Below are 23,178 nucleotides of genomic sequence, written 5' to 3' on the forward strand. Positions count from 1 at the left end.
TGTCTGTCTGTCCTGTCCTCACAATACAACCTCTCTGTCTGTCTGTCTGTCCTGTCCTCACAATACAACCTCTCTGTCTGTCTGTCCTGACCTCACAATACAACCTCTCTGTCTGTCTGTCCTGACCTCACAATACAAAGAGAGCATTAAAGCTGTGTGTGTGTGTGTGTGTGTGTGTGTGTGTGTGTGTGTGTGTGTGTGTGTGTGTGTGTGTGTGTGTGTGTGTGTGTGTGTGTGTGTGTGTGTGTGTGTGTGTGTGTGTGTGTGTGTGTGTGTGTGTGTGTGTGAGAGAGAGAGAGATCTGACTGTTCCTAATGCTCCAGACAGAGGAGATGACACACTTCTCAGAGAACGTTCCTGTAACTTACCACAATGTCCTCACTCAACTCTCTCTCACACACACACACACACACACACACACACACACACACACACACACACACACACACACACACACACACACATACACACACACACACACACACACACACACACACACACACACACACACACACACACACACACACACACACACACACACACATCCTCAGCTTTAATACACTGCTAGTCTCACACACCATGCCACAGCCTTAATTTGATCTGATACTTGGTTAGTACAGTCTAACCTGTAAGTGGAGGAAGGGTTAACTGGGAGATGGTACAGTCTGGCCTGTAAGTGGAGGAAGGGTTAACTGGGAGATGGTACAGTCTGACCTGTAAGTGGAGGAAGGGTTAACTGGGGATGGTACAGTCTAACCTGTAAGTGGAGGAAGGGTTAACTGGGGATGGTACAGTCTGGCCTGTAAGTGGAGGAAGGGTTAACTGGGAGATGGTACAGTCTAACCTGTAAGTGGAGGAAGGGTTAACTGGGAGATGGTACAGTCTGGCCTGTAAGTGGAGGAAGGGTTAACTGGGAGATGGTACAGTCTAACCTGTAAGTGGAGGAAGGGTTAACTGGGGATGGTACAGTCTGGCCTGTAAGTGGAGGAAGGGTTAACTGGGGATGGTACAGTCTGGCCTGTAAGTGGAGGAAGGGTTAACTGGGAGATGGTACAGTCTGGCCTGTAAGTGGAGGAAGGGTTAACTGGGAGATGGTACAGTCTGGCCTGTAAGTGGAGGAAGGGTTAACTGGGAGATGGTACAGTCTGGCCTGTAAGTGGAGGAAGGGTTAACTGGGAGATGGTACAGTCTAACCTGTAAGTGGAGGAAGGGTTAACTGTCCCTCTACAGGCGTCTGCGGCAGCATGTTACCTCAGCTCTGAGATCAGTAATAATGGTAAAGTGTCCCTCTACAGGCGTCTGTGGCAGCATGTTACCTCAGCTCTGAGATCAGTAATAATGGTAAAGTGTCCCTCTACAGGCGTCTGTGGCAGCATGTTACCTCAGCTCTGAGATCAGTAATAATGGTAAAGTGTCCCTCTACAGGCGTCTGTGGCAGCATGTTACCTCAGCTCTCAGGTCAGGAAACATTGACTCTGCTACAGAGCACAAACACTGTCTGGAGGAGAGGCAGAGAGCAGAGGGCCGACAGAGAGCTGCCTCCAACACACCCTGGAAACCCAAGTACTTCATCAAGGAGGTGAGGAACTAGGACATAAACTGTTAACTTTACCTCAAACTTTGAGTCAGCTTCCCTGGTCTTGTCTTTAACCTGTTAGGGCTAGGGGGCAGCATTGACACGGCTGGATAAAAAACATACCCGATTTAATCTGGTTACCACTCCTACTCAGTAACTAGAATATGCATATACTTATTACATATGGATAGAAAACACCCTAAATTTTCTAAAACTGTTTGAATGGTGTCTGTGAGTATAACAGAACTCAAATGGCAGGTCAAAACCTGAGAGATTCCTTTACAGGAAGTGGCCTGTCTGACCATTTCTGGAACTTCTTTGCCATCTCTATCATTTACTAAGGATCTCTGCTCTAACGTGACACTTCCCACGTCTTCCATAGGCTCTCAGAGCCCGGGAAAAAACAGAATGTCGTCATTCCAGCCCCAGGCTGAAACACATTATCGCCTTTCTCAAGTGGCCCATCAAGAGACACTAGCTTATGCGCGTGACCCCGACCGCCCCCGCCTTTGGGATTTTTTCCTCTGTTTGCCGAAAAGGAGATTCCCTGTCGGAATATTATCGCTTTTCTACGAGAAAAATGACGTAAAAATTGATTTTAAACAGCGGTTGACATGCTTCGACGTACGGCAATGGAATACTTTGAATTTTATTGTCAGGAATTGCGCCAAGCGCGACACTTCTTTACTATTTCGGATAGTGTCTGGAACGCATACGAACAAAACGCCGCTATTCGGATATAACGATGGATTATTTTGGACCAAACCAACATTTGTTATTGAAGTAGCTGTCCTGGGTGTGCATTCTGACGAAGACAACAAAAGGTAATGACATTTTTATAATAGTAAATATGATTATGGTGAGTGCTAAACTTGCCGGGTGTCTAAATAGCGAGCCGTGATGCCTGGGCTATGTACTTAGAATATTGCAAAATGTGCTTTCACCAAAAGCTATTTTAAAATCGGACATATCGAGTGCATAGAGGAGGTCTGTATCTATAATTCTTAAAATAATTGTTATGCTTTTTGTGAACGTTTATCGTGAGTAATTAAGTAAAATGTTAGCGAATTCCCGGAAGTTTGCGGGGGTATGCTAGTTCTGAACGTCACATGCTAATGTAAAAAGCTGGTTTTTGATATAAATATGAACTTGATTGAACAAAACATGCATGTATTGTATAACATAATGTCCTAGGGTTGTCATCTGATGAAGATCATCAAAGGTGAGTGCTGCATTTAGCTGTCTTCTGGGTTTTGGTGACATTATATGCTGGCTTGAAAAATGGGTGTCTGATTATTTCTGGCTTGGTACTCTGCTGACATAATCTAATGTTTTGCTTTCGTTGTAAAGCCTTTTTGAAATCGGACAGTGTGGTTAGATTAACGAGAGTCTTATCTTTAAATGGCTGTAAAATAGTCATATGTTTGAGAAATTGAAGTAATAGGATTTTTAAGATTTTGAAAATCGCGCCACAGGCTGCAAGTGGCTGTTACGTAGGTGGGACGAATTCGTCCCGCCGGTCCCATATTAATGTATGTTCACAGTCAAAATGATTTTAAAAAGCCAGTACTAAACATGTTTCCCTTTGCTCTCTCTCTCTCTCTCTCTCGCTCTCTCTCTCGTTCTCTCATTCTCTCTCTCTCTCTCTCGGTCTCTGTCTCTGTCTGTCTGTCTGTCTGTCTGTCTGTCTGTCTCTCTGTCTCTCTGTCTCTCTGTCTGTCTGTCTGTCTCTGTCTCTCTCTCTCTCTCAGGGCGAGGGCTGGGTGTATCACAACCCCTTGTGGAAGACCCACTGACGAGGGGAGGGGCCTCGGGGGGACGGGCAACATACCAGCTACCAATCACAGCACAGCGAGCAGCCCGCTGGTGGTCATTGCAACACACGGGGACCAGCTAGCCAGGCCGCTAGAGAATAGACCAAATACACAAGGGGCTGTGTTCAAAATGGAACCCTATTCTCTATATAGTGGACAACTGCAGAAGGAGTGCACTATATAGGGAATAGGGTGCTATTTCAGATTTGCCTTGTCTTGGATGAGGAGCTTGTATCTCAGTCATTCAATAAGAATGAGAGGTGCCAAAGACTATCAGAGGGACGGGAACTACAGTCAGACAGCAAGCTCACTGAGTTTCCTGTCAGAAGCTGACCTGCTCCATACGATCCAGGAAACTGGGCGGCCATTTAGGACACGGACCAGGTCGAACCAGGAAGAGGTTGGGAGGGACAGAAGATGAGCGTGATCGTTGGTGGTCAAAGAGAGCTGAACAATTCTGTAGCTTTTTGATATAGAGTAGAATCCAAATAGCAGAAGAATAGATAATATTCACATGCTTCTTCCTTCTTCCTTCACTTTTCATTTGTTTGCACAGGTACTGTAGCCTACTGTAGCTGTCTCCACTGTTATTACCCAATAGGCCACAGGAGGGGCTGTCCTTCCACTGTATGATGTATGTAAGATCCAAGGATCTATGATTTGTTCATAATAACACACAACACCATACACACTGATTAGTGAAGAGTCTTCCTTCAGCCCTTCTGTTGTATGCTGTCCAGTATATACGTAGCGGTATGTGTTTGTCACACTTGACTTGGACACTGTTCATAACACAATAACCCAGTATAGAGAACAGCGTTTTCTTCAGCCGTTCCAGCAGCCCACAATGGAGAATGTAATCAGAGGTGAACACTGCTATAATGTGAAAGTCAAAGCCATTTCTCCAGCCCACACCAGCACTCTCAGTATTCACACACTAACGTTGTAGTGATTGGAACCAGGAAGTAGCCCGGGGCTCCAGTCTGTTTGTCCTTTATATGGATGAACCTTGAAGAGATCTTTATTCGGTCTAACCTTGAAGAGATCTTTATATGGCTGAACCTTGAAGAGATCTTTATATGGCCGAACCTTGAAGAGATCTTTAAATGGCTGAACCTTGAAGAGATCTTTATTTGGCCGAACCTTGAAGAGATCTTTATTCGGTCTAACCTTGAAAAGATCTTTATATGGCTGAGCCTTGAAGAGATCTTTATTCGGTCTAACCTTGAAGAGATCTTTATATGGCCGAACCTTGAAGAGATCTTTATAGGGTCTAATTTATGGCCTAACCTTGAAGAGATCTTTATAGGGCCTAATTTATGGTTTAACCTTGAAGTGATCTTTATATGGCTGAACCTTGAAGAGATCTTTATTCGGTCTAACCTTGAAGAGATCTTTATATGGCCGAACCTTGAAGAGATCTTTAAATGGCTGAACCTTGAAGAGATCTTTATTTGGCCGAACCTTGAAGAGATCTTTATTCGGTCTAACCTTGAAAAGATCTTTATATGGCTGAGCCTTGAAGAGATCTTTATATGGCTGAACCTTGAAGAGATCTTTATTCGGTCTAACCTTGAAGAGATCTTTATATGGCCGAACCTTGAAGAGATCTTTATAGGGTCTAATTTATGGCCTAACCTTGAAGAGATCTTTATAGGGCCTAATTTATGGTTTAACCTTGAAGTGATCTTTATTCGTTCTAACCTTGAAGAGATCTTTATATGGCCGAACCTTGAAGATATCTTTATATGGCTAAACCTTGAAGAGATCTTTATATGGCAGAACCTTGAAGAGATCTTTATATGGCTGAACCTTGAAGAGATCTTTATTCGGTCTAACCTTGAAGAGATCTTTATATGGCTGAACCTTGAAGGGATCTTTATATGGCTGAACCTTGAAGAGATCTTTATATGGCTGAACCTTGAAGAGATCTCTATAGGGTCTAATTTATGGCCTAACCTTGAAGAGATCTTTATAGGGCCTAATTTATGGCCTGACCTTGAAGAAATCTTTCTAGGGTCTAATTTATGGTCTAACCTTGAAGAGATCTTTATATGGCTGAACCTTGAAGAGATCTTTATATGGCTGAACCTTGAAGAGATCTTTATAGGGTCTAATTTATGGTCTAACCTTGAAGAGATCTTTATTGGGTCTAATTTATGGTCTAACCTTGAAGAGATCTTTATATGGCTCAACCTTGAAGAGATCTTTATATGGCTGAACCTTGAAGAGATCTTTATAGTGTCTAATTTATGGTCTAACCTTGAAGAGATCTTTATAGGGTGTAATTTATGGCCTGACCTTGAAGAGATAGTGAAGGTCAGAGAGAAAGGTAGACTACCTCCACTATACTACACTATACGGCCTTCACCACAGTAGTACAGTGTACTGAATGTGGCTTGGCTGCCTCCCAAATATTCCCCACACAGTACCCTTACTTTGGACCAGGCCCTGGTCAAAAGTAGTGCATTACATAGGGACTAGGGTGCCATTTGGGAGGTACTGTACAAAAACAACCATATCCAGGAGGTATAAATCCAACTGTATTCCGGAGGAATAAATCCAACCGTATCCTGGAGGTACGAATCCAACCATATCCAGGAGTAGATATATTGATCCTTGATTTATTTAATCCACATCTGATATTTCTTCTCCTGTTTTCAAGATTCTGTGATCCCAGGATTAGATTCAATCCGGGCCGCGGAAGGACAGCGCTATAACGTGATGTAAATTTAAAGGCAATGTTTCCTGCGTTAGCGGATACTGCGTTCACGGTAAACTCCATATGAAGTTATCTTTCCATTTCAATCGGGCTATATTGTGGATCTTCAGCGGCTCGTATTAAATCAATCTAGCCCCATAGTCTGTCATGTCGCCAACCATCTCTTTCTCTGTAGTGATGAGCCTGGGGGTGGACGAGGTCAGATCTTACATAACAAACAGGAGAGGAGAGCTGCTCCAATACTGGTCCTTTCCCTGACATGTTTTGTCTTAATTACAACATGTATTGTAGCAGCGATGCTAACGACATGTCTTCACCTAACAACACCAGGAGAGACTCATCCATCACGACGGCTGGTCCCTCTACTAACAATCTGTCTCCTATTTGTCAGTAGAAATTACAACGTTCATTGGTTAGGTAACTCAAGTCTGAATATAATTCCTAAATTCTCCTTCAACAGAATCTTCATGCAGTTTTTGTTGTGATCATATAATGGAGATGACTGTGAATGAAATGAAGGAGGCATTTTGTCCTGCCTCATTTAAACTGACTGAGAAACACTGTCATACACTTTGTAGACAATAGATGCTAACTGGGATCCTTGGGATGAACCTACCCATTTAAGCAGCATCATAGGATGCACGATTTATCATACAGGGATGATTTCTGTCTCTTGAAAACTTGCTGACAAATAAAACATTTTGGGACTATGTCAACAATGGACTAATGAAACAAATACCAAAAGATGGGTTTTGGGTGGCGATTTTTCTTTAATCGTTTTACATTTGAACTTCAATGAGGTGACGTCAGAGTTGGACGTCCCAAGGATCCCACTTAGCATGTACTCTTTGTAGACAGGAGCATGGCAGTAAGAGCTATAGAGGTCATTTTATCAGTAATATGGGTATGTTGAGAATCTATGAACCTTTTCACACTATCGTGCCAAGCAGAACCAACCTGCTGAATTCACTTTCCTTTCACATGGTTCTTTCCAGCAACTATAGTAGATGTGGAACCAGTCCAGTCCAGTTTGGCTGAGTGGTGTGAACAGCTCTTAACTCCTCTGTGGAACCAGTCCAGTCCAGTTTGGCTGAGTGGTGTGAACAGCTCTTAACTCCTCTGTGGAACCAGTTCAGTTTGGCTGAGTGGTGTGAACAGCTCTTAACTCCTCTGTCCTCTCAGTATGAGATCAGTCACTTTTTGAGTATGAATGTGAAGTGTAACACTGCGTACGTGATCAGTCACTGAGCTTTGACCAAAACACTTTGGGTGTGTCCCAAATGGCTCCCTATTCCCCACAGGGCTCTGGTCTAAAGTAGTGCACTATGTAGGGAATAGGGTGCCAGGCCTGGTCTAAAGTAGTGCACTATGTAGGGAATAGGATGCCAGCCCTGGTCTAAAGTAGTGCACTATGTAGGGAATAGGATGCCATTTGGGATGTAGAATCACCTGTGTAGAACCTATGCAACACTTGACTTAGAAAGTAGTCTAAGACATGGGACAGCCAGGGGCAGGGCTTACCATGTCTACCATGTATTTGATGAATAAATATCTCATCACCATCTGTTGTTGTTCTGTTGTTGGCAGGCTGTCTGTGGTGTGGGATGGGGATTTAGCCTGGAAACCACCGTGAATACTATCTCTCTCGTTCACTATTGTCTCAGTTAAGTGAAACAATAGTGAACCAGAGAATGATATTACATTTGGATTTGGGACTACTGACGACTGGGTTTGAGGAGAGATGTTGAGAGGTCGGTAGAAAACACAAATGAAAGTAGCTCTTCTCAGGTCTCAAGAATATAACTGATTCTAGTACTGAATCTCATGCAGACATGTTGTAAAATATCTCTACAGTTAACTGACACTAACTGGCGGTGAGTGCTGCCATCTAGTGGATCTTAACAGACACACACAAGTACATTTGGAATCTTCCGTGACAAGACAAAAAGCTGTGTTGGGATCGAGAGGAAGAGTTTTGACAAAACAACACACAGAGCCAATTTAATGCATCCTCTTTAATTCAAAAAAGGTATCTTTCATTCTCACACCCCACCAGCATCCATGTCATTACAATTGATGGAATAAACTGTTTATATTAAGAAAAAAAGTCTACCGTTTCTGCATTTCATTCCTAATAGGACGCTACTTTTTCTCCATTAGCCTCCATCGTTCATGTAATAAATACCCTAGAGAGAGGCTGCATCCAAAATAGCACCCTATTCCCTATTTAGTACCCTACTTTTGACCAGGGCCCATAAAATTCTGGTCAAAAGGTAGTGCACTACATAGGGAATAGAGCGCTCTTTGTGACAGAGTCTTGACACATTGATATGGGTTTCTCATGGTAAGCTGTTAAGGCCAATACAGTCATCTCTTTTTTACACAGACTGAGCGTAAGGTTCTACCTGAACGGAAACACAAGCAGGGTGAAAACCAGAACCACTATATACTGTAGATGACTGGTCAAAACTGACCAGTCATCATGACAAATAAAGACCAAGGGATTGCAGGGGGATTACACTTTGAGGGACTGGATTAGATTAGACGTGAGTGTAGTTAAACCATAGAGGTAAATTCCTGAAAAGAACCACTTATGTACCAGAGAATGCATTCTACTTGTTACCTTTAAAAACAGAAGGGTGGCTATAGGACAAGGAGAAGTACCGTTGTGGCTAAAGTGCATCAGGACAAAATGGACAATCTTAGCATTTTAGGCTGTTTCAGTGCAGCTTGTTCAAACACCTAGAAAAACAGATGTTTCAGCCGTACTAAGAGCATCTAAGCCCAGACAATCTCATAAGGAAATTAAAAATAACAAACTACATCTAACGTATCATCAAGTCCTTGTTGTATTTCTATTCTCCAAGAACTACAAGATGTATTGTTACCCTCATAGCCTGGTTCCTCTCCAGGTTTCTTCCTAGGTTCTGGCCTTTCTAGGGAGTTTTTCCTAGCCACCGTGCTTCTACACCTGCATTGCTTGCTGTTTGGGGGTTTTAGGCTGGGTTTCTGTACAGCACTTTGTGACATCAGCTGATGTAAGAAGGGCTTTATGAATACATTTGATTGATTGTTACAGGAAATTTAGTGGGATTAAAAAAACGAAGTGTTTATTTGACATGGCCATAGTGTGATAGATCGACACCAGGTCGAACATGAGACCAAATCAATTGAGACAGATGGGTGGTAGCTACCAAACAATAACTGATCATGCACCAGGAACTAAACCGTCTGACTCCACATTACATCAAAACTCCTCTCAAAACTCCTCTTTCATGTGTTTTTATAAAGGTAACTAGTTTAGTTCACACCCTGAAATAGTACAGAATGTCTTTGGTGCCACTGACTGATTCCAAGTCAGTTTAGATTTGAATGATTTTGATATTAGTGTAGTTGTTTTGTTAGTTAGTTTTTCCCCCATAAAAAAAAATCTGTGTGACTAAAATGGCACCCTATTCCCTATGGGTCCTGTTCAAAAGTAGTGCCCTATATAGGCAATAGGGTGCCATTTGAATCACACAGACTTTTTTTTCTCCATTTGGAATGTATCCTCTGCCTGTCATGCCCTGGAGTGGTGTAACTTTACAATGTCTCCTCTCCTCTCCTCTCCTCTCCTCTCCTCTCCTCTCCTCTCCTCTCCTCTCCTCTCCTCTCCTCTCCTCCTCTCCTCCCCTCTCTCCTCCCCTCCTCTCCTCTCCTCTCTCCTCCCCTCTCCCCTCCTCTCCTCTCCTCCTCTCCTCACAACAATATTCAAGTACAAAAAAAAAAAAAAAAAACAATTCTAAGGTCGTCGAAAGGTCAATAGGTCAAAGTTCAGTTCTTCAGGTTAAAAGCGAACCGACAGAGGGAGGTCATCGGAAGTAGACGACACCCCCAACAGAGGTCAACAGAAGGGTTATCATAGAACCTCCAGTAACCACGATGATCATCATAGACCTGGTCGTCCAGGTAACAGGTCTCTCCAGACCGTTGGTTGGTTGGTTGGTGTTCGTTATTCTTCTGCTTGATTGGTGGATTACTTGCTTGTTTGCGTTTTGAATGATTTGTACACCTCTCTCTCTCGCTCTCTCTCTCTCTCTCTCTCCCCCGCTCTCTCTCTCTCTCTCTCTCTCTCTCTCTCTCTCTCTCTCTCTCTCTCTCTCTCTCTCTCTCTCTCTCTCTCTCTCTCTCTCTCTCTCTCTCTCTCTCTCTCTCTCTCTCTCTCTCTCTCTCTCTCTCTCTCTCTCTCTCTCTCGTGGCGCCTTTGAGGTCGTTTTTTTATGGTTAAACTGATTTTTTGTTGTTCAGTTTCTTGCCTTTCTTGAGGGCAAGTTTGTTCTTCACATGACCACGCTTCCTCTTCGCCGTCTGAAGAAATGAAATCATAATAACATTTAGATGACACAGTAGATCAGTCCAGAAAACCTATAGCCCTCTAACCCTAGACATTTAGCACTCTGATAGGTTAACCCTAGACATTTAGCACTCTGATAGGTTAACCCTAGGCATCTAGCACTCTGATAAGTTAACCCTAGACATTTAGCACTCTGATAGGTTAACCCTAGACATTTAGCACTCTGATAAGTTAACCCTAGACATTTAGCACTCTGATAGGTTAACCCTAGGCATCTAGCACTCTGATAAGTTAACCCTAGACATTTAGCACTCTGATAAGTTAACCCTAGGCATCTAGCACTCTGATAAGTTAACCCTAGGCATCTAGCACTCTGATAAGTTAACCCTAGGCATCTAGCGCTCTGATAAGTTAACCCTAGGCATCTAGCGCTCTGATAGGTTAACCCTAGGCATCTAGCGCTCTGATAGGTTAACCCTAGGCATTTAGCACTCTGATTGGTTAGATGGAATTTTAGCCAAATTTATTATTAATGTCACATTCTTTTAGATGGATAAACATGATCTAGGGTGCAAGGATGAAGAGGTTAGGATAGGTGATTCAGGACAGGGACAAGGATGAAGGGAGGGGTAATAGATTCAGGACAGGGCCAAGGATGAAGGGAGGGGTAATAGATTCAGGACAGGGACAAGGATGAAGGGAGGGGTAATAGATTCAGGACAGGGACAAGGATGAAGGGAGGGGTAATAGATTCAGGACAGGGACAAGGATGAAGGGAGGGGTAATAGATTCTGGACAGGGACAAGGATGAAGGGAGGGGTAATAGATTCAGGACAGGGACAAGGATGAAGGGAGGGGTAATAGATTCAGGACAGGGACAAGGATGAAGGGAGGGGTAATAGATTCAGGACAGGGACAAGGATGAAGGGAGGGGTAATAGATTCTGGACAGGGACAAGGATGAAGGGAGGGGTAATAGATTCTGGACAGGGACAAGGATGAAGGGAGGGGTAATAGATTCAGGACAGGGACAAGGATGAAGGGAGGGGTAATACATTCAGGACAGGGACAAGGATGAAGGGAGGGGTAATAGATTCAGGACAGGGCCAAGGATGAAGGGAGGGGTAATAGATTCAGGACAGGGACAAGGATGAAGGGAGGGGTAATAGATTCTGGACAGGGACAAGGATGAAGGGAGGGGTAATAGATTCAGAACAGGGACAAGGATGAAGGGAGGGGTAATAGATTCTGGACAGGGACAAGGATGAAAGGAGGGGTAATAGATTCAGAACAGGGACAAGGATGAAGGGAGGGGGGTAATAGATTCAGGACAGGGACAAGGATGAAGGGAGGGGTAATAGATTCAGGACAGGGACAAGGATGAAGGGAGGGGTAATAGATTCAGGACAGGGACAAGGATGAAGGGAGGGGTAATAGATTCAGAACAGGGACAAGGATGAAGGGAGGGGTAATAGATTCAGGACAGGGCCAAGGATGAAGGGAGGGGTAATAGATTCAGGACAGGGACAAGGATGAAGGGAGGGGTAATAGATTCAGGACAGGGACAAGGATGAAGGGAGGGGTAATAGATTCAGGACAGGGACAAGGATGAAGGGAGGGGTAATAGATTCAGGACAGGGACAAGGATGAAGGGAGGGGTAATAGATTCAGGACAGGGACAAGGATGAAGGGAGGGGTAATAGATTCAGGACAGGGACAGCAGAATCATTCACCAGCGCTCTCCAATTGAGAAGAGAGAAGTCTGGATGTTCCTGTACCTTTTTAGAAGTGTACTTCTGTCTGCTGCTGCTGCTGCGGGGGCTGTGCTCCAGGGGGTCCCTGTTCTCCTCCTTCTTGACCTTGTAGATCCGGACCAGCCAGTGTTCTGAGGTGAACGCCTCTTCCAGGTGTTTCAGCTCAATGTCCTTGTTACCGATCTCAGCGTTACGCGTCCGGTCGAAACCCGGCGGCGTCCGGAAGTCCAACTGGGGAGAGGAGAGACGGACAGGTGGAGTAAGTGTTTGACAGTAAACTAGAGGACAAGTGTCAGGGCTTGACATCCCTGTGAAGTAAACTTAGAGGACAAGTGTCAGGGCTTGATCACTGTGAAGTAAACTAGAGGAGCTGTGTCAGGGCTTGACATCCCTGTGAAGTAAACTAGAGGAGCTGTGTCAGGGCTTGACATCCCTGTGAAGTAAACTAGAGGACAAGTGTCAGGGCTTGACATCCCTGTGAAGTAAACTAGAGGAGCTGTGTCAGGGCTTGACATCCCTGTGAAGTAAACTAGAGGAGCTGTGTCAGGGCTTGACATCCCTGTGAAGTAAACTAGAGGAGCTGTGTCAGGGCTTGACATCCCTGTGAAGTAAACTAGAGGAGCTGTGTCAGGGCTTGACATCCCTGTGAAGTAAACTAGAGGAGCTGTGTCAGGGCTTGACATCCCTGTGAAGTAAACTAGAGGAGCTGTGTCAGGGCTTGACATCCCTGTGAAGTAAACTAGAGGACAAGTGTCAGGGCTTGACATCCCTGTGAAGTAAACTAGAAGAGCTGTGTCAGGGCTTGACATCCCTGTGAAGTAAACTAGAGGAGCTGTGTCAGGGCTTGACATCCCTGTGAAGTCAACTAGAGGACCTGTGTCAGGGCTTGACATCCCTGTGAAGTAAACTAGAGGAGCTGTGTCAGGGCTTGACATCCCTGTGAAGTAAACTAGAGGACAAGTGTCAGGGCTTGACATCCCTGTGAAGTAAACTAGAAGAGCTGTGTCAGGGCTTGACATCCCTGTGAAGTCAACTAGAGGAGCTGTGTCAGGGCTTGACATCCCTGTGAAGTGAACTAGAGGAGCTGTGTCAGGGCTTGACATCACTGTGAAGTAAACTAGAGGAGCTGTGTCAGGGCTTGACATCCCTGTGAAGTAAACTAGAGGAGCTGTGTCAGGGCTTGACATCCCTGTGAAGTAAACTAGAGGAGCTGTGTCAGGGCTTGACATCCCTGTGAAGTAAACTAGAGGACAAGTGTCAGGGCTTGACATCCCTGTGAAGTAAACTAGAAGAGCTGTGTCAGGGCTTGACATCCCTGTGAAGTAAACTAGAGGAGCTGTGTCAGGGCTTGACATCCCTGTGAAGTAAACTAGAGGAGCTTTGTCAGGGCTTGACATCCCTGTGAAGTAAACTAGAGGAGCTGTGTCAGGGCTTGACATCCCTGTGAAGTAAACTAGAGGACAAGTGTCAGGGCTTGACATCCCTGTGAAGTAAACTAGAAGAGCTGTGTCAGAGCTTGACATCCCTGTGAAGTAAACTAGAGGAGCTGTGTCAGGGCTTGACATCCCTGTGAAGTAAACTAGAGGAGCTGTGTCAGGGCTTGACATCCCTGTGAAGTAAACTAGAGGAGCTGTGTCAGGGCTTGACATCCCTGTGAAGTAAACTAGAGGACAAGTGTCAGGGCTTGACATCCCTGTGAAGTAAACGTCATCCCTGTGAAGTAAACTAGAGGAGCTGTGTCAGGGCTTGACATCTCTGTGAAGTAAACTAGAGGAGCTGTGTCAGGGCTTGACATCCCTGTGAAGTAAACTAGAGGAGCTGTGTCAGGGCTTGACATCCCTGTGAAGTAAACTAGAGGAGCTGTGTCAGGGCTTGACATCCCTGTGAAGTAAACTAGAGGAGCTGTGTCAGGGCTTGACATCCCTGTGAAGTAAACTTAGAGGACAAGTGTCAGGGCTTGATCACTGTGAAGTAAACTAGAGGAGCTGTGTCAGGGCTTGACATCCCTGTGAAGTAAACTAGAGGAGCTGTGTCAGGGCTTGACATCCCTGTGAAGTAAACTAGAGGAGCTGTGTCAGGGCTTGACATCCCTGTGAAGTAAACTAGAGGAGCTGTGTCAGGGCTTGACATCCCTGTGAAGTAAACTAGAGGAGCTGTGTCAGGGCTTGACATCCCTGTGAAGTAAACTAGAGGAGCTGTGTCAGGGCTTGACATCCCTGTGAAGTAAACTAGAGGAGCTGTGTCAGGGCTTGACATCCCTGTGAAGTAAACTAGAGGAGCTGTGTCAGGGCTTGACATCCCTGTGAAGTAAACTAGAGGAGCTGTGTCAGGGCTTGACATCCCTGTGAAGTAAACTAGAGGAGCTGTGTCAGGGCTTGACATCTCTGTGAAGTAAACTAGAGGAGCTGTGTCAGGGCTTGACATCCCTGTGAAGTAAACTAGAGGAGCTGTGTCAGGGCTTGACATCCCTGTGAAGTAAACTAGAGGAGCTGTGTCAGGGCTTGACATCCCTGTGAAGTGACAGTACATGGATGCATTAGTTCACAGTCCAAGTTACAGGCACAGGTCTCCAGTTAGGGGCAGTCTGTAGGTGCACACAGAGTTGAACATCTCTAACCTGCATCTCTCCGAAGCGGTAGTATGACATCTTATACATCAGACAGTTGAGCAGGATGGGAGACCCCGCTTTGTCCACCCTAAACTCTCCCTGGGGGGTGAAGTAGTCACTCTCCTGAGGAGGGAACAGACAGACAGTTTAGTCCTCTCATCCTGATGAGGGAACAGACAGACAGTTTAGTACTCTCATCCTGAGGAGGGAACAGACAGACAGTTTAGTCCTCTCATCCTGAGGAGGGAACAGACAGACAGACAGTTTAGTACTCTCATCCTGAGGAGGGGAGTGACAGACAGTTTAGTCCTCTCATCCTGAGGAGGGAACAGACAGACAGTTTAGTCCTCTCATCCTGAGGAGGGAACAGACAGACAGTTTAGTCCTCTCATCCTGAGGAGGGAACAGACAGACAGACAGTTTAGTCCTCTCATCCTGAGGAGGGAACAGACAGACAGTTTAGTCCTCTCATCCTGAGGAGGGAGCAGACAGACAGACAGTTTAGTCCTCTCATCCTGAGGAGGGAACAGACAGACAGACAGTTTAGTCCTCTCATCCTGAGGAGGGAACAGACAGACAGACAGTTTAGTCCTCTCATCCTGAGGAGGGAACAGACAGACAGTTTAGTCCTCTCATCCTGAGGAGGGAACAGACAGACAGACAGTTTAGTCCTCTCATCCTGAGGAGGGAACAGACAGACAGACAGTTTAGTCCTCTCATCCTGAGGAGGGAACAGACAGACAGTTTAGTCCTCTCATCCTGAGGAGGGGAGAGACAGACAGACAGTTTAGTCCTCTCATCCTGAGGAGGGAACAACAGACAGACAGTTTAGTCCTCTCATCCTGAGGAGGGAACAGACAGACAGTTTAGTCCTCTCATCCTGAGGAGGGAACAACAGACAGACAGTTTAGTCCTCTCATCCTGAGGAGGGAACAGACAGACAGTTTAGTCCTCTCATCCGGAGGAGGGAACAGACAGACAGTTTAGTCCTCTCATCCTGAGGAGGGAACAGACAGACAGTTTAGTCCTCTCATCCTGAGGAGGGAACAGACAGTTTAGTCCTCTCATCCTGAGGAGGGAACAGACAGACAGTTTAGTCCTCTCATCCTGAGGAGGGAACAGACAGACAGTTTAGTCCTCTCATCCTGAGGAGGGGAGAGACAGACAGACAGTTTAGTCCTCTCATCCTGAGGAGGGAACAGACAGACAGTTTAGTCCTCTCATCCTGAGGAGGGGAGAGACAGACAGTTTAGTCCTCTCATCCGGAGGAGGGAACAGACAGACAGTTTAGTCCTCTCATCCTGAGGAGGGAACAGACAGACAGACAGTTTAGTCCTCTCATCCTGAGGAGGGAACAGACAGACAGTTTAGTCCTCTCATCCTGAGGAGGGAACAGACAGACAGTTTAGTCCTCTCATCCTGAGGAGGGGAGAGACAGACAGACAGTTTAGTCCTCTCATCCTGAGGAGGGAACAGACAGACAGTTTAGTCCTCTCATCCTGAGGAGGGGAGAGACAGACAGTTTAGTCCTCTCATCCGGAGGAGGGAACAGACAGACAGTTTAGTCCTCTCATCCTGAGGAGGGAACAGACAGACAGACAGTTTAGTCCTCTCATCCTGAGGAGGGAACAGACAGACAGTTTAGTCCTCTCATCCTGAGTACAGAAACGCTTTAGACTCATGCTGTTTTTAACCAATGTATTTGTTGGTATTTAACATAGTCTTTATGCACTACATCAGGACAAAGCTATTGACAAGAAGACAACCATATCATTTGAATCATATTCTTTGACTTCACATCATATGTAAGTGGACAACTTTCCAAGTATTTGGTATAACCTCACCTCACCCTCCCCACCGATCCTTCTAGAGCTCAGTTTCCTCACCCTGCCCTGTGATCCTTCTATAGCTCAGTTTATCTCACCCTGCCCTGTGATCCTTCTATAGCTCAGTTTATCTCACCCTGCCCTGTGATCCTTCTAGAGCTCAGTTTACCTCACCTCACCCTACCCTGTGATCCTTCTAGAGCTCAGTTTACCTCACCCTGCCCTGCAGTCCTTCTAGAGCTCAGTTTACCTCACCCTGTGATCCTTCTAGAGCTCAGTTTACCTCACCTCACCCTACCCTGTGATCCTTCTAGAGCTCAGTTTACCTCACCCTGCCCTGCAGTCCTTCTAGAGCTCAGTTTACCTCACCCTGTGATCCTTCTAGAGCTCAGTTTACCTCACCTCACCCTGCCCTGCGATCCTTCTAGAGCTCAGTTTACCTCACCCTGCCCTGTGATCCTTCTAGAGCTCAGTTTACCTCACCCTGCCCTGCAGTCCTTCTCGAGCTCAGTTTACCTCACCTCACCCTGCCCTGCAATCCTTCTAGAGCTCAGTTTACCTCACCCTGCCCTGTGATCCTTCTAGAGATCAGTTTACCTCACCCTGTGATCCTTCTAGAGCTCAGTTTACCTCACCCTGTGATCCTCTTAAAACTCAGTTTACCTCACCCTGTGATCCTTCAATAGGTCAGTTTACCTCACCCTGTGATCCTTCTAGAGCTCAGTTTACCTCACCCTGCGATCCTTCAATAGGTCAGTTTACCTCACCCTGTGATCCTTCAATAGGTCAGTTTACCTCACTTCACCCTGCGATCCTTATATAGCTCACAGTGTATCTCACCCTGTGATCTTTCAATAGGTCAGTTTACCTCACCCTGCCCTGCAATCCTTCTATAGCTCAGTTGACCTCATCCAGCGATCCTTATAGAGCTCAGTTCACCTCACCCTGCGATCCTTCCATAGCTCAGTTTACCTCACCCTGCGATCCTTATCGAGCTCAGTTTACCTCACCTCACCCTGCGATCCTTCCATAGCTCAGTTTACCTCACCCTGTGATCCTTCCATAGCTCAGTTGACCTCACCTCACCCTGCGATCCTTCCATAGCTCAGTTTACCTCACCTCACACCGCGATCCTTCCATAGCTCAGTTTACCTCACCTCACACTGCGATCCTTCCATAGCTCAGTTTACCTCACCCTGTGATCCTTCCATAGCTCAGTTGACCTCACCTCACCCTGCGATCCTTCCATAGCTCAGTTTACCTCACCTCACCCTGCGATCCTTCCATAGCTCAGTTTACCTCACCTCACCCCTGCGATCCTTCCATAGCTCAGTTTACCTCACCTCACCCTGCGATCCTTCCATAGCTCAGTTTACCTCACCTCACCCTGCGATCCTTCCATAGCTCAGTTTACCTCACCTCACCCTGCGATCCTTCCATAGCTCAGTTTACCTCACCTCACCCTGCGATCCTTCCATAGCTCAGTTTACCTCACCTCACCCTGCGATCCTTCCATAGCTCAGTTTACCTCACCTCACCCTGCGATCCTTCCATAGCTCAGTTTACCTCACCTCACCCTGCGATCCTTCCATAGCTCAGTTTACCTCACCTCACCCTGCGATCCTTCCATAGCTCAGTTTACCTCACCTCACCCTGCGATCCTTCCATAGCTCAGTTTACCTCACCTCACCCTGCAATCCTTCCATAGCTCAGTGTACCTCACCCTGCAATCCTTCCATAGCTCAGTTTACCTCACCTCACCCTGCGATCCTTCCATAGCTCAGTTTACCTCACCCTGCAATCCTTCCATAGCTCAGTTTACCTCACCCTGCAATCCTTCCATAGCTCAGTTTACCTCACCCTGCAATCCTTCCATAGCTCAGTTTACCTCACCCTGCAATCCTTCCATAGCTCAGTTTACCTCACCTCACCCTGCAATTCTTCCATAGCTCAGTTTACCTCACCTCACCCTGCAATTCTTCTATAGCTCAGTTTACCTCACCCTGCAATCCTTCCATAGCTCAGTTTACCTCACCCTGCAATCCTTCCATAGCTCAGTTTACCTCACCCTGCAATCCTTCCATAGCTCAGTTTACCTCACCCTGCAATCCTTCCATAGCTCAGTTTACCTCACCCTGCAATCCTTCCATAGCTCAGTTTACCTCACCCTGCAATCCTTCCATAGCTCAGTTTACCTCACCCTGCGATCCTTCCATAGCTCAGTTTACCTCACCCTGCAATCCTTCCATAGCTCAGTTTACCTCACCCTGCAATCCTTCCATAGCTCAGTTTACCTCACCCTGCAATCCTTCCATAGCTCAGTTTACCTCACCTCACACTGCGATCCTTCCATAGCTCAGTTTACCTCACCTCACCCTGCGATCCTTCTATAGCTCACAGTGGGTGTTACAGCTCACCAATACTTGTGTTTTTTTAAAACATGATGGGTTAAAGGCTGCCGTCTCTCACCCTGATCTCTTTGGGATGCTCTCCCTCTGTAGCTAACAGTGGAAGCATCACCCCACCATTACACTAAAGTCCTCCTCACCCTGATCTCTTTGGGATGCTCTCCCTCTGTAGCTAACAGTGGAAGCATCACCCCACCATTACACTAAAGTCCTCCTCACCCTGATCTCTTTGGGATGCTCTCCCTCTGCGATCCGCACCATCCACAGGAACTTGTTGATGTCGTCACCAGAGTAGCCAATCACGCCTCCGAAAATAATAAGCACGTAGTCCACATCCAAAGCCCTCATGATCTCATACGCTGCACTCTCATTGGACGACATGGCCTTGCCCACCTGAACACACAGAGAGAGAGAGACAGAGAGAAAGAGAGAGAGGAGGGGGAGGGAGAGAGAGAGAGAGAGGAGGGGGAGGGAGAGAGAGAGAGAGAGAGGAGGGGGAGGGAGAGAGAGAGAGACAGAGAGGAGGGGGAGAGAGAGAGCGAGAGTGACAGAGAGAGAGAGGAAGAGAAAGAGAAAGGATGAATAGCACATGTCCACATGGTGGCGCCAGAGACACATTCTTCTTTTGCTTGCCTCCTTCAAACTATGTTGAGATTTAAGACCGACATAAAATTGATTACATTTTAGATGAATTAATAAATTTACTGTTTTGATTGATTGATCGATTGTGAGACTAATACGAAATGCACTTTAAAATAAAGTTTGATTCATTCATTGACTGTGTGATCAAGATCCAATAATTGATGGGAGATGGATCCAAGCAGCTGCAGGGGAGATCTCTCTCTCTGTGATTTCACAGGGAACAACTCAAAGAATAAATGTTTCCATGTCCCCTTTTATATAGTGAGAGGTGATAAATACTGATCATATTGTTTAAACAACAGTTCCAGAACACACTGTCCTTGTGTCTGGGAGCAGACATACCAGGAGTCTATGGAAGACACAACATCCCAGTCCACCACAGAACATATCCCCTTGAGAAGTGACAACAGCTCCCTCCATACTCCACCATCACAATAGGGTAGGAGTCTTTACCAGTGCTATATGACTGTTGTTCCAGGTGTTGTTGTCCACCAGCGTGGTCCGGTTGGCCATCCCTGCTATCTGGTAACCATAGTCCCACCACGACATCACTCTGGCCTGCTCCTCTGTGTTCTGCCTTAGCCAATAGTAGGCCTCGCGGAAATCATCTAGAATATTCCTCGACCTGGGTAGAGAAGAGCGGAGAGAAACACAGAGAGAGAACTCATTTAAGGAATGGGTCATTGTTTACAAGTTCCTAGCGATCCCATAAAGCTTCTTATCTTCTGTGGTTTGGTGAGAGAGAGAGAGAGAGAGAGAGAGAGAAACAGCGAGAGAGAAACAGCGAGAGAGAGAGAGAGCGAGAGAGAAACAGCAAGAGAGAGAGACACAGCAAGAGAGAGAGACACAGCAAGAGAGACAGAAACAGCAAGAGAGAGAGAAAGCGAGAGAGAAACAGCGAGAGAGAGAAACAGCGAGAGAGAGAAACAGCGAGAGAGAGAAACAGCGAGAGAGAAACAGCGAGAGAGAGAGAGCGAGAGAGAGCGTGAGAGAGAAACAGCGAGAGAGAAACAGCGAGAGAGAGAAACACATTAGGAAACGACAGTTCCAGAGGAAACTAATCAACTGAAGAGAGTGATCAGTGTGTGTGGTCTTACCCATCGTTGTTATAAGAGGCCAGTACAACACTAGGGCTGGAGTAGGCGTTACTAGTAACCCAGGTGCAGTGGACAGCGAACATCATGAGCAGCATCAGCATCAACATGGTGACGATACTCTTAATGTTGGGTCCCAGACCTTCCTCTGTCTTCTCCTGCTCTGAGACGTGCTTACGAACCTTCCCTGCCTGCAGAGGGAGACAGGAACACACATAGAAGTCACACATGACTAAAACTCCTGCAAATACGGTACATTTCCTCAAATATCACAACCACAAATCCCTCTTCTCATGCAGTGACACAAAAAATATAGACAATTCGTTTGTGGGAAGACACATCCATAGATATGGTATCAGGAAAACGTCACCAGCTCTTGCAAACACCAAAATGAGATCGCCATCAATTGTCTCGACAAAGAAATGAGTAAACAAAATCTAAACCAGTAGTGTACTTGAAATCAAATCAAATGTTATTGGTCCATACACATATTTAACAGATGTTATTGGTCCATACACATATTTAACTTTTTAGTGACGGGGGCAGTATTCGGAAATTCAGATGAATGACGTGCCCAAATTAAACTGCCTGCTACTCGGGACCAGAAGGTAGGATATGCATATTATTAGTAGATTTGGATAGAAAACACTCTGAAGTTTCTAAAACTGTTTGAATGATGTCTGTGAGTATAACAGAACTCATATGGCAGGCAAAAACCTGAGAAAAAATCCAACCAGGAAGTGATTGCCTATCCAAACTAGTGTCTGTGGGGTCATTTTGCACTTCCTAAGGCTTCCACTAGATGTCAACAGTATTTAGAACCTTGTTTCATGCTTCTACTGTTACTGGGGAGAGAATAAGAGCTGACTCAAGCATGAGGCCAATGAGTTATTTACTGCGCGGTCATGCAGGCGCACCGTTCCTTCTTTTTCCTCTGTAATGAATACGCTATTGTCTGCTTGGAATATTATCGAAGATTTATGTTAAAAAGACCCTAAGGATTGATTGTAAACATCGTTTGACATGTTTCTACGAATGGTAATGGAACCTTTTGACTTTCCGTCTCGGGTTTTGCGCTCGCGCATTTTGCCTTTGGAATAGTGATCTGAACGCGTGAACAAAACGGAGGTATTTGGACATAAATATGGAGTTTATCGAACAAAATGAACATTTGGGTGGGAGTCCTGCGCATTCCGGCAAAGATCAGCAAAGGTAAGTGAAGATTTATAATACTATTTCTGAGTTTTGTTGACTCCAGAACTTGGCGGGTAACTGTATAGCTTGCTTTGATGGCTGAGCTCTGTACTCAGAATATTGAACAATGTGCTTTCGCCGTAAAGCTATTTTGAAATCTGACACAGCGGTTGCATTAAGAAGAAGTGTATCTATAATTCTTTCAATAACCGTTGTAAATCTTATCAACGTTTATGATGAGTATTTTTGTAAATTGATGTGCTCATTCACCGGATGTTTTGGGAGGCAAAACATCACGCGCCAATGTAAAATGGGGTTTTTGGACATAAATATGAACTTTATCGAACAAAACATACATGTATTGTGTAACATTGAGTCCTGGGAGTGTCGTCTGATGAAGATCATCAAAGGTTAGTGGATTAATTTTAGCTGTATTTCTGGTTTTTGTGACGCCTCTCCTTGCTTGGAAAATGGCTGTGTGGTTTTTCTTGTCTCGGCGCTGTCCAAACATAATCTAATGTTATGCTTTCGCCGTAAAACCTTTTTGAAATCGGACAATGTGGTTGGATTAACGAGAAGCGTATCTTTAAAATGGGAAATAATAGTTGTATGTTTGAGAAATTTGAATTATGAGATTTTTGTTGTTTTGAATTTGCCGCCCTGCTATTTCACTGGCTGTTGAATAGTGTGTCCCACATGTCCCAGAGAGGATGTTATTGGTCCATACACATATTTAACAGATGTTATTGGTCCATACACATATTTAGCAGATGTTATTGGTCCATACACATATTTAGCAGATGTTATTGGTCCATACACATATTTAACAGATGTTATTGGTCACATATTTAACAGATGTTATTGGTCACATATTTAACAGATGTTATTGGTCACATATTTAACAGATGTTATTGGTCCATACACATATTTAACAGATGTTATTGGTCCATACACATATTTAACAGATGTTATTGGTCCATACCCATATTTAACAGATGTTATTGGTCCATACACATATTTAACAGATGTTATTGGTCCATTCACATATTTAGCAGATGTTATTGGTCCATACACATATTTAGCAGATGTTATTGGTCCATACACATATTTAACAGATGTTATTGTGGGTGTAGTGAAATGCTTGTGTTCCTAGTGTTTCTAAAAGTAAAAAAATGGTATTAAGAAATGTATAAATATTAGGACGAGCA

General features: G+C 45.2%; 2 protein-coding genes across 4 annotated transcripts in view; one reads left to right on the forward strand and one right to left on the reverse strand.

Annotated features, from left to right (window-relative positions):
- Positions 1-7,676, forward strand: part of LOC123724060 (oxysterol-binding protein-related protein 10) — a 94,019-nt gene extending 86,343 nt beyond the window's left edge. Inside the window, exons 12-13 of the mRNA XM_045717777.1 lie at positions 1,426-1,579; positions 3,328-7,676. Of these exons, the coding sequence (XP_045573733.1) occupies positions 1,426-1,579; positions 3,328-3,372 (199 nt within the window). The 3' untranslated portion in view covers positions 3,373-7,676. The remainder of the gene's footprint in view (positions 1-1,425; positions 1,580-3,327) is intronic.
- Positions 7,677-9,146: 1,470 nt separating this feature from the next.
- LOC106606144 (dolichyl-diphosphooligosaccharide--protein glycosyltransferase subunit STT3B) overlaps positions 9,147-23,178 on the reverse strand; it is a 94,949-nt gene continuing 80,917 nt past the window's right edge. For 2 of the 3 annotated variants that reach the window (XM_045719365.1, XM_045719366.1), the window contains 6 exons: positions 20,780-20,967; positions 20,136-20,307; positions 19,260-19,433; positions 14,816-14,929; positions 12,223-12,429; positions 10,283-10,459 (listed from right to left, as the gene is read on the reverse strand). In XM_045719365.1, the coding sequence (XP_045575321.1) occupies positions 10,376-10,459; positions 12,223-12,429; positions 14,816-14,929; positions 19,260-19,433; positions 20,136-20,307; positions 20,780-20,967 (939 nt within the window). In that variant the 3' untranslated portion in view covers positions 10,283-10,375. Of the gene's footprint in view, positions 10,175-10,282; positions 10,460-12,222; positions 12,430-14,815; positions 14,930-19,259; positions 19,434-20,135; positions 20,308-20,779; positions 20,968-23,178 lie in introns of those variants that run through there. The other variant, XR_006770039.1, reaches the window with a different exon arrangement.

The sequence above is a fragment of the Salmo salar genome, chromosome ssa05 (assembly GCF_905237065.1).
Source record: "Salmo salar chromosome ssa05, Ssal_v3.1, whole genome shotgun sequence".
Lineage (NCBI taxonomy): Eukaryota > Metazoa > Chordata > Actinopteri > Salmoniformes > Salmonidae > Salmo > Salmo salar.